The 12,801-nt window shown below is 51.8% G+C and overlaps 1 protein-coding gene across 4 annotated transcripts in view; it reads right to left on the bottom strand.

The window, feature by feature from the left end:
* Positions 1–12,801, bottom strand: part of ASPDH (aspartate dehydrogenase domain containing) — a 97,285-nt gene that overhangs the window by 46,830 nt on the left and 37,654 nt on the right. For all 4 annotated transcript variants that reach the window (XM_069950013.1, XM_069950016.1, XM_069950014.1 and 1 more), the window contains one exon: positions 750–834. In XM_069950013.1, the coding sequence (XP_069806114.1) occupies positions 750–834 (85 nt within the window). The remainder of the gene's footprint in view (positions 1–749; positions 835–12,801) is intronic.

The raw sequence follows: 12,801 nt of genomic DNA, 5'->3' as shown, positions 1-12,801 counted from the left end.
AAGGTGCAGAGATAAAGTGACAAATAAATACTCTGTTCTGGGACACTGCACTTGTATTACTCAGCACAACTCAACCAACACGACTATATCTTACACAGCACTTCTACTACAGATCTGGTTGTTCTATTATCAAGTGGTTATTGGAACTTTTTCAAGTGTGGATGCACAGGATCACAAAACATAACAGTAACCCTTGAATGACTACAGCTGTGCAACATACAAATTAATACACAGTGACATCTGGTGGTAAAACCTGAGGGTACAACTTCATTATTACTTTACTCTTCAGTACAGGGCTTTTACGAAAGGTGTCCATACTAGAAACATCCGTGGTGGGGTACCACAGATAGATATAAACATAGAGAGGGCGCAAAATATTAATATGTTACCGCAGAGGGCAGAGCTTAAGGTTGGTCCCCTACAATGAATTCTTCTGGTGGGCCTGAGCTACTCCATTCCGACAATAATCATAAGTGCATATCTGTGTTTTCTATGGGGAGGGGGAGTAGACAGCTTTGGCAGCAGCTTATCTCTCCGAAAACAAAGTGGTCAGGCTATAAAACTCTGGTCTAACTCTGGTCTGGTCTAATGCCATACAGGTGACAACAGCAATAAGCAGACCCTGTATACTCACTGATGGACCACCATGTCTACGGGATTGGTACTCAACCTACTGGACACAAAGATTATTGATAATACAATGGGAAACACCTGACAGCAATATGGCCGCAGCCAGAGCAGAGACTTACCAATAAGTTTCCGGCAGATAAGAAGCGTTCTCCATATATTCTGGTTATAGAGGGATGGGCAACCTCAACGATCAGATCTGCTTCTCTGGAAAGACACATATATTCTATATGACCGCACCATACACCATAAAGGACATGACAGTGATCCTATACAGTGAGGGATATGGGAGATGATGGATATGGGGTGAGGGTCAGGTATATGGGAGGTGATGGATATGGGGTGAGGGTCAGGTATATGGGAGGTGATTAGTGATGAGCGAGTACTAAAATGCTCGGGTGCTCGTTACTCGAGACGAATATCTCCCGATACTAGAGTGCTCGTTAAAGTCAATGGGAAACTCGAGCATTTTTGCAAGGGACCCAAGTTCGGTAGAGGGAAAGTCGTGTGAAAACCTGTTAACCTCAGAAAATTATGGAAACAAAACGGAAATGGACAGGAAACAGCATGTATGCATGCCTCTGAGGCTGCCTAATGGCACCATTATGCCTAATTCTGTGCAACAGCCTGGTTAAAACAGAGGTAGGTATATGGACCACCCAAAATCTCAGCCTGACACAGCATGGCAGTGAGAACACAGGGAACCATTAAAACAGAGGTAGCATATGATGAACCACTCCAAAATTTAGCCTGACACAGCATGGCGGTGAGAACACAAAGAACCATTGAAACACCCTGTAGCATATGGACCACCCAAAAACTTAGCCTGACACCACAGACCCAGACCAAGATGGACAATACAATCATCCAATAAAAATAGCCGGATTATGACTAGATTTAGCCTCACCCCCTCATGCAGTTGTGTGGTAAGAGGCATATCTTCGGAGGTAGGGACAAAGAATAACAATACAGTCTTCTTAAGAGCCCCCGAGCTAAAAAATGAAAGGACGGCAGAGAACACCCGCAAGTTCACATCCACAGGTTATATGGTACGAAATGGACAACACAAGGATGCTACATTAGGATCCACCATTTTCACTGTCTGTTCCTTTAAACAGTGGCGTGTATCTTGGAGATACAATAGATGACCAGACAGTAATGCAAAATAGGGCTGTCTCTGACCGGCTAGCACCTCTAACCCTAGCTGTATCCTCCCTAACTAAGAAGGTGGTTTTGTGGCAACCGGAAGCAGATGACCTCGAGAACGGTCTCCAACATAATATCTGCATCTTCTGAGCGGACAAGGGCCCAGCATTTTCTAGGAGCAGTTCCTAAAATCCTGGCTTGAAAGGGTATTCTACTCAAACATAACTTTTGATATGTTGCTGCCCATGATGAGAAACAATTCCTTCCATACTTTGCTGATAAACTCAGTGGGGGACATGTATCAAAAGGCGTAAATGCCTTTTTTAGGCGCAGATGGGGCAGATCGGCGTGAAAATATTCGAAAAGGGTATGCGAATATTTTGTTCACCTCTGCGCCACTTTTGCCACTTGCCACTTTTGAGACGGAGGAGGGGGCGCAGCTTCTGCGTCAGCTGCATTTTACATAGTTAATACGGTTGAATTAAGACACATGTCCATCAAGTTCAACCAAGGAGGGGATGGATACAGGGAAGGGGGAGGGGTGATAGGGAAGGGGGAGGGGTGATGGGCTCTATACATACAGGGAAGGGGGGAGGGGTGATAGGTTCTATACATATGCATTTATATTATTTTGGTCTAAGCTCGTCTCTCTTGTTGTGAAGCCTCTACTGTTGTTGCTGTGACCAGATCCTGTGGTGACTGTTCCACAGATTCACAGCTCTCATGGTAAAGAAGGCTTGTCGCCTCCGGAAACTGAACCTTTTTTTCTCTCGGCGGAGGCAGCGCCCCCTTGTCTCTCCGGGCGGAGGCAGCGCCCCCTTGTCTCTCCGGGCGGAGGCAGCGCCCCCTTGTCTCTCCAGGCGGAGGCAGCGCCCCCTTGTCTCTCCAGGCCAGGCATGTCCAAAGTCCGTCCGGAGGGCCATTTGCGGCCCGCGTTCAGAACTTTTACGGCCCCCCAGGTATCCAGCTTGCTATTATCTGCCTGTGTTATAAAGCATATAGCATGTAGCATGTAAAATGGTCGGCCCTTGCACATGTTCACTTCATCAAATTTGGCACTCTTCGAAAAAAGTTTGGACATGCCTGCTCCAGGCGGAGGCAGCTCCCCCTTGTCTCTCCGGGCGGAGGCAGCGCCCCCTTGTCTCTCCGGGCGGAGGCAGAGCCCCCTTGTCTCTCCGGGCGGAGGCAGAGCCCCCTTGTCTCTCCGGGCGGAGGCAGTGCCCCCTTGTCTCTCCGGGCGGAGGCAGCGTCCGTCTTTGTTCCCTCTCCAGCTCTAGAACGTCCTTTTTATGAATCGGATTCCAGAACTGGACAGCGACTCCAGATGAGGCCGCACCAAAGCTTTATAGGGGGGTAATATTATATCCCTGTCCCCAGAGTCCAGGCCTGGTATATACATGACAATATCCTGCTGGCCTTAGAAGCAGCTGAGTGACATTGTGCTGTTCTGTAGTCTATTATCTACAAGTACAACCAGATCCTTCTCCATCAGCGACTGCACCAGTGTAACCACCCCAGGACATAGGATGCTGCAGGTTATTACTCCCCCCAGGACATAGGATGCTGCAGGTTATTACTCCCCCCAGGACATAGGATGCTGCAGGTTATTACTCCCCCCAGGACATATGATGCTGCAGGTTATTACTCCCCCCAGGACATAGGATGCTGCAGGTTATTACTCCCCCAGGACATAGGATGCTGCAGGTTATTACTCCCCCCAGGACATAGGATGCTGCATTTTATTACTCCCCCCAGGACATAGGATGCTGCAGGTTATTACTCCCCCCAGGACATAGGATGCTGCAGGTTATTACTCCCCCCAGGACATAGGATGCTGCAGGTTATTACTCCCCCCAGGACATATGATGCTGCAGGTTATTACTCCCCCCAGGACATAGGATGCTGCAGGTTATTACTCCCCCCAGGACATATGATGCTGCAGGTTATTAGTACCCAGGTGCATAACTTTACATTTATCCACATTGAATCTCATTTGCCAAGTGGACGCCCAAACACTCAGTGTGTCTAAGTCATCCTGTAACATCTGCACATCCTCCATAGACTGTACTGTACTACACATCCTGTAACATCTGCACATCCTCCATAGACTGTACTACACAGCCTGTAACATCTGCACATCCTCCATAGACTGTACTGTACTACAAAGTCTGTAACATCTGCACATCCTCCATAGACTGTACTGTACTACAAAGCCTGTAACATCTGCCCATCCTCCATAGACTGTACTACAAAGCCTGTAACATCTGCACATCCTCCATAGACTGTACTGTACAACAAAGCCTGTAACATCTGCACATCCTCCATAGACTGTACTGTACTACAAAGCCTGTAACATCTGCACATCCTCCATAGACTGTACTGTACTACAAAGCCTGTAACATCTGCACATCTTCCATAGACTGTACTGTACTACAAAGCCTGTAACATCTGCACATCTTCCATAGACTGTACTGTACTACAAAGCTTGGTGTCATCTGCAAAGATAGAAAAATTGCTGTTAATTCCATTCTCAATATCATTAATAAACAAGTTGAACAGAATAGGGCCCAGTACTGACCCTTGGGGTACACCACTTATTACCGGGGACCATTCGGAGTAGGAATCATTGACCACCACTCTATGGGTACGATTATTAAGCCAGTTTTCAATCCAGTTACACATTAAACTTTCCAAACCGATAGACTTTAACTTACCCATCAGACGTCCATGAGGAACTGTGTCACACGCTTCTGCAAAATCCAGGTACACGATATCCACAGCCGCCCCCCATCCAGGTACATGATATCCACAGCCGCCCCCCATCCAGGTACACGATATCCACAGCTGCCCCCCCATCCAGGTACACAATATCCACAGCCGCCCCCCCATCCAGGTACACGATATCCACAGCTGCCCCCCCCCCCCCCATCCAGGTACATGATATCCACAGCCGCCCCCCCATCCAGGTACACGATATCCACAGCCGCCCCCCCCCCCATCCAGGTACATGATATCCACAGCCGCCCCCATCCAGGTACATGATATCTACAGCCACCCCCCATCCAGGTACACGATATCCACAGCCGCCCCCCCATCCAAGTACACGATATCCACAGCCGCCCCCCATCCAGGTACACGATATCCACAGCCGCCCCCCCATCCAGGTACACGATATCCACAGCCGCCCCCCCCCCCATCCAGGTACACGATATCCACAGCCGCCCCCCCCCCCCCATACCAGGTACGCGATATCCACAGCCGCCCCACCCCCTATCCAGGTACAACGATTATCCACAGCCGCCCCCACCATCCAGGTACATGATATCCACAGCCGCCCCCATCCAGGTACATGATATCTACAGCCACCCCCCATCCAGGTACACGATATCCACAGCCGCCCCCCCATCCAAGTACAACGATATCCACAGCCGCCCCCCATCCAGGTACACGATATCCACAGCCGCCCCCCCCCCCCCCCATCCAGGTACATGATATCCACAGCCGCCGCCCACCATCCAGGTACATGATATCCACAGCCGCCCCCCATCCAGGTACATGATATCTACAGCCACCCCCATCCAGGTACACGATATCCACAGCTGCCCCCCCCCCATCCAAGTACAACGGATATCCACAGCCGCCCCCATCCAGGTACACGATATCCACAGCCGCCCCCCCCCATCCAGGTACATGATATCCACAGCCGCCCCCCCCCATCCAGGTACATGATATCCACAGCCGCCCCCCCATCCAGGTACATGATATCTACAGCCGCCCCCCATCCAGGTACACGATATCCACAGCCGCCCCCCCCCATCCAAGTACACGATATCCACAGCCGCCCCCCATCCAGGTACACGATATCCACAGCCGCCCCCCCCCCCCCCCATCCAGGTACATGATATCCACAGCCGCCCCCCCCCATCCAGGTACATGATATCCACAGCCGCCCCCCCCATCCAGGTACACGATATCCACAGCCGCGCCGCCATCCAGGTACACGATATCCACAGCCGCGCCGCCATCCAGGTACACGATATCCACAGCCGCCCCCATCCAGGTACACGATATCCACAGCCGCCCCCCATCCAGGTACACGATATCCACAGCCGCCCCCCATCCAGGTACACGATATCCACAGCCGCCCCCCCCCCCCCCCATCCAGGTACATGATATCCACAGCCGCCCCCCCATCCAGGTACATGATATCCACAGCCGCCCCCCATCCAGGTACATGATATCTACAGCCACCCCCCATCCAGGTACACGATATCCACAGCCGCCCCCCCATCCAAGTACACGATATCCACAGCCGCCCCCCATCCAGGTACACGATATCCACAGCCGCCCCCCCATCCAGGTACACGATATCCACAGCCGCCCCCCCATCCAAGTACACGATATCCACAGCCGCCCCCCATCCAGGTACACGATATCCACAGCCGTCCCCCCCCCCATCCAGGTACACGATATCCACAGCCGCCCCCCCATCCAAGTACACGATATCTACAGCCACCCCCCATCCAGGTACACGATATCCACAGCCGCCCCCCCATCCAAGTACACGATATCCACAGCCGCCCCCCATCCAGGTACACGATATCCACAGCCGCCCCCCCATCCAGGTACACGATATCCACAGCCGCCCCCCCATCCAGGTACACGATATCCACAGCCGCCCCCCATCCAGGTACACGATATCCACAGCCGCCCCCCCCCATCCAGGTACACGATATCCACAGCCGCGCCGCCATCCAGGTACACGATATCCACAGCCGCCTCCATCCAGGTACACGATATCCACAGCCGCCCCCCATCCAGGTACACGATATCCACAGCCGCCCCCCCCCATCCAGGTACACGATATCCACAGCCGCCCCCCATCCAGGTACACGATATCCACAGCCGCCCCCATCCAGGTACACGATATCCACAGCCGCGCCGCCATCCACGTACACGATATCCACAGCCGCCTCCATCCAGGTACACGATATCCACAGCCGCCCCCCATCCAGGTACACGATATCCACAGCCCCCCCCCCCATCCAGGTACACGATATCCACAGCCGCCCCCCCCCCATCCAGGTACACGATATCCACAGCCGCCCCCCCCCCCCCAATCCAGGTACACGATATCCACAGCCGCCCCCCCATCCAGGCTTCTACTTACCTCGTCATATAAACATATCAGGTTTGTTTGACAGCTTCTGTCCTTAGTAAAACCCTGCCGGTTATCACCTATAATACTATTACCCCTATATATTCCTGGATGTAGTCCCTTATAAGCCCCTCAAATAGTTTCCCCACAATGGAGGTTAAGCTTACAGGTCTGTAGTTACCTGGGGAAGTTCGAGAGCCCTTTTTGAAGATCGGCATTACATTTGCCTTACGCCAGTCCCTCGGCACAATACCAGTAAGGAAAGAAGCACTGAATATTTCATACAAGGGTAGAGAAATTACAGAACTTAGTTCCCTAAGAACTCTGGGGTGTAATCCATCAGGCCCTGGAGCTTTGGTTATATTGAGTTTATTTAATTTATCTTGGACCCTATCTATAGTAAACCAGTTCAGTACATTACATGTGTTAGCAGCACTGGCCCCACCCACCTCAGTACTGGCCGCACCCACCTCAGCACTGGCCCCACCCACCTCAGCACTGGCCCCACCCACCTCAGCACTGGCCCCACCCACCACAGCACCATCCTCTTCTTTTGTATATACAGAACTGAATAAGCCATGAAGTAACTCCGCTTTCTCCTGATCCCCAGTTATTACCTCCCCGTCCCCATTATTTAGGGCTCCTACATGCTCTGACCTTGGGTTTTTTGCATTAATATATTTGAAGAATTATTTGGGGGTTTCTTTTGCTGTCTATGGCCCTCTGCCTTTCATTGTGAATTATTGCTGCTTTTATTACATGTTTACAGGTTTTGTTGCCTTCTTTGTAATGTTTAAATGCTACAGCTGACCCCTCTGATCTGTACTGTATACAGCTGACCCCTCTGATCTGTATACAGCTGACCCCTCTGATCTGTACTGTATACAGCTGACCCCTCTGATCTGTACTGTATACAGCTGACCCCTCTGATCTGTACTGTATACAGCTGACCCCTCTGATCTGTATACAGCTGACCCCTCTGATCTGTACTGTATACAGCTGACCCCTCTGATCTGTACTGTATACAGCTGACCCCTCTGATCTGTACTGTATACAGCTGACCCCTCTGATCTGTACTGTATACAGCTGACCCCTCTGATCTGTACTGTATACGGCTGACCCCTCTGATCTGTACTGTATACTGCTGACCCCTCTGATCTGTACTGTATACAGCTGACCCCTCTGATCTGTACTGTATACGGCTGACCCCTCTCATTTATAGCCCTTCTAGCCTTGGTTGTTGCCATGTTGGATTTTAACCCTTTATATTTGTTCCCCATAGGAATATATTTGGCCGTACAGTTATGTAATGTGGATTAGCAGATTTCCCATGTATTATCAGTATCCGTATGTGACAGCAGCAGCTCCCAGTCTATGCCCTGAAGTTCGGCCCGTAACCCAGGAAAATTGGCCCTTTTAAAATGAAGAGTTTTTTCCGTCCCGACATGTTTTTCTTTTCTACACTTTAAGCTAAAAGTCCCAATATTGTGGTGACTGTTCCCCAGGTGTTCACGGACAGTGACGTCCCCAACCAGCTCAGCGCTGTTAGAAATAACCAGATCCGGCAGCCGTCACTTCTAGTTGGCTCCTCCACAAACTGCCCAGAAAATTATCCTGCAGGAGGGTAAGAAATTCCCCCCCTTTGTGGTTTTAGCTGAACCGTGACCCCAATCTATATCTGGGTAGTTGTCCCCATTACCACTACTGTCCCCTCCCGGGCTGCCCACCCTATTTGTCTATTCAGCTGCCATCTACCTCCTCAGTAATGTTGGGGGGTCTATAGATTACACCAAGAATAATTTTTTCACTCTTTACCTCCTTCTGTAGTTCTACCCATAATGCTTCCTCATCATCACAGTCATCGCCCACTATTGTATCTGTTACACTCACTTTAATATCATTTCTGACATACAGACATACTCCTCCTCCTGCCCACCCTGTCCTTATACCATACAGACATACTCCTCCTCCTGCCCGCCCTGTCCTTATACCATACAGACATACTCCTCCTCCCCTTCTGCCCACCCTCTCCTTATACCATACAGACATACTCCTCCTCCTGCCCACCCTGTCCTTATACCATACAGACATACTCCTCCTCCTGCCCACCCTCTCCTTATACCATACAGACATACTCCTCCTCCTGCCCACCCTGTCCTTATACCATACAGACATACTCCCCTTCTGCCCACCCTGTCCTTATACCATACAGACATACTCCTCCCCCTGCCCGCCCTGTCCTTATACCATACAGACATACTCCTCCTCCTGCCCACCCTGTCCTTATACCATACAGACATACTCCTCCTCCTGCCCACCCTGTCCTTATACCATACAGACATACTCCTCCTCCTGCCCACCCGGTCCTTATACCATACAGACATCCTCCTCCCCCTGCCCACCCTGTCCTTATACCATACAGACATACTCCTCCTCCTGCCCACCCTGTCCTTATACCATACAGACATACTCCTCCTCCTGCCCACCCTGTCCTTATACCATACAGACATACTCCTCCTCCTGCCCACCCTGTCCTTATACCATACAGACATACTCCCCTTCTGCCCACCCTGTCCTTATACCATACAGACATACTCCTCCCCCTGCCCGCCCTGTCCTTATACCATACAGACATACTCCTCCCCCTGCCCGCCCTGTCCTTATACCATACAGACATACTCCTCCTCCCCCTGCCCACCCTGTCCTTATACCATACAGACATACTCCTCCCCCTGCCCACCCTGTCCTTATACCATACAGACATACTCCTCCTCCCCCTGCCCACCCTGTCCTTATACCATACAGACATACTCCTCCTCCTGCCCACCCTGTCCTTATACCATACAGACATACTCCTCCTCCTGCCCGCCCTGTCCTTATACCATACAGACATACTCCTCCTCCTGCCCACCCTGTCCTTATACCATACAGACATACTCCTCCCCCTGCCCACCCGGTCCTTATACCATACAGACATACTCCTCCCCCTGCCCACCCTGTCCTTATACCATACAGACATACTCCTCCTCCCCTCCTCCTGCCCACCCTGTCCTTATACCATACAGACATACTCCTCCTCCCCACCCTGTCCTTATACCATACAGACATACTCCTCCTCCTGCCCACACTGTCCTTATACCATACAGACATACTCCTCCTCCCCTCCTCCTGCCCGCCCTGTCCTTATACCATGCAGACATACTCCTCCTTCCCTTCTGCCCTCCCTGTCCTTATACCATACAGACATACTCCTCCTCCTCCTGCCCGTCCTGTCCTTATACCATACAGACATACTCCTCCTCCTGCCCGCCCTGTCCTTATACCATACAGACATACTCCTCCTCCTGCCCGCCCTGTCCTTATACCATACAGACATACTCCTCCTCCTGCCCGCCCTGTCCTTATACCATACAGACATACTCCTCCTCCCCCTGCCCACCCTGTCCTTATACCATACAGACATACTCCTCCTCCTGCCCACCCTGTCCTTATACCATACAGACATACTCCTCCTCCCCCTGCCCACCCTGTCCTTATACCATACAGACATACTCCTCCTCCCCCTGCCCACCCTGTCCTTATACCATACAGACATACTCCTCCCCCTGCCCGCCCTGTCCTTATACCATACAGACATACTCCTCCTCCCCCTGCCTGCCCTGTCCTTATACCATACAGACATACTCCTCCTCCCCTTCTGCCCACCCTGTCCTTATACCATACAGACATACTCCTCCTCCTGCCCACCCTGTCCTTATACCATACAGACATACTCCTCCCCCTGCCCACCCTGTCCTTATACCATACAGACATACTCCTCCTGCCCATCCTGTCCTTATACCATACAGACATACTCCTCCTCCCCTTCTGCCCACCCTGTCCTTATACCATACAGACATACTCCTCCTCCTCCTGCCCACCCTGTCCTTATACCATACAGACATACTCCTCCTCCTGCCCACCCTGTCCTTATAGTCCTTATACCATACAGACATACTCCTCCTCCCCCTGCCCACCATGTCCTTATACCATACAGACATACTCCTCCTCCGGCTCTCCCTGTCCTTATACCATACAGACATACTCCTCCTCCCCCTGCCCACCCTGTCCTTATACCATACAGACATACTCCTCCTCCCCTTCTGCCCACCCTGTCCTTATACCATATAGACATACTCCTCCCCTCCTCCTGCCCATCCTGTCCTTACACCATACAGACATACTCCTCCTCCTGCCCACCCTGTCCTTATACCATACAGACATACTCCTCCTCCCCCTGCCCACCCTGTCCTTATACCATACAGACATACTCCTCCTCCCCCTGCCCACCCTGTCCTTATACCATACAGACATACTCCTCCCCCTGCCCACCCTGTCCTTATACCATACAGACATACTCCTCCTCCTGCCCACCCTGTCCTTATACCATACAGACATACTCCTCCTGCCCATCCTGTCCTTATACCATACAGACATACTCCTCCTCCCCTTCTGCCCACCCTGTCCTTATACCATACAGACATACTCCTCCTCCCCTCCTCCTGCCCACCCTGTCCTTATACCATACAGACATACTCCTCCTCCCCCTGCCCACCCTGTCCTTATACCATACAGACATACTTCTCCTCCCCCTGCCCACCCTGTCCTTATACCATACAGACATACTCCTCCTCCTGCCCGCCCTGTCCTTATACCATACAGACATACTCCTCCTCCTGCCCACCCTGTCCTTATACCATACAGACATACTCCTCCTCCTGCCCACCCTGTCCTTATACCATACAGACATACTCCTCCCCCTGCCCGCCCTGTCCTTATACCATACAGACATACTCCTCCTCCTGCCCGCCCTGTCCTTATACCATACAGACATACTCCTCCTCCTGCCCACCCTGTCCTTATACCATACAGACATACTCCTCCTCCCCCTGCCCACCCTGTCCTTATACCATACAGACATACTCCTCCTCCCCCTGCCCACCCTGTCCTTATACCATACAGACATACTCCTCCTCCTGCCCGCCCTGTCCTTATACCATACAGACATACTCCTCCTCCTCCTGCCCACCCGGTCCTTATACCATACAGACATACTCCTCCTCCCCCTGCCCACCCTGTCCTTATACCATACAGACATACTCCTCCTCCCCCTGCCCACCCTGTCCTTATACCATACAGACATACTCCTCCTCCCCTTCTGCCACCCTGTCCTTATACCATACAGACATACTCCTCCTCCCCCCTGCCCACCCTGTCCTTATACCATATACACATACTCCTCCTCCCCTTCTGCCCGCCCTGTCCTTATACCATACAGACATACTCCTCCTCCTGCCCACCCTGTCCTTATACCATACAGACATACTCCTCCTCCCCCTGCCCACCATGTCCTTATACCATACAGACATACTCCTCCTCCTGCTCTCCCTGTCCTTATACCATACAGACATACTCCTCCTCCCCCTGCCCACCTGTCCTTATACCATACAGACATACTCCTCCTGCCCACCCTGTCCTTATACCATACAGACATACTCCTCCTCCCCCTGCCCACCCTGTCCTTATACCATACAGACATACTCCTCCTCCCCCTGCCCACCCTGTCCTTATACCATACAGACATACTCCTCCTCCTGCCCACCCTGTCCTTATACCATACAGACATACTCCTCCTCCCCCTGCCCACCCTGTCCTTATACCATACAGACATACTCCTCCTCCCCTTCTGCCACCCTGTCCTTATACCATACAGACATACTCCTCCTCCCCTTCTGCCACCCTGTCCTTATACCATACAGACATACTCCTCCTCCCCTCCTCCTGCCCACCCTGTCCTTATACCATACAGACATACTCCTCCTCCCCCTGCC

Source organism: Dendropsophus ebraccatus, chromosome 13 (genome assembly GCF_027789765.1).
Source record: "Dendropsophus ebraccatus isolate aDenEbr1 chromosome 13, aDenEbr1.pat, whole genome shotgun sequence".
Classification (NCBI taxonomy): Eukaryota; Metazoa; Chordata; class Amphibia; order Anura; family Hylidae; genus Dendropsophus; species Dendropsophus ebraccatus.
This window is presented reverse-complemented; position numbering and strand designations above follow the sequence as displayed.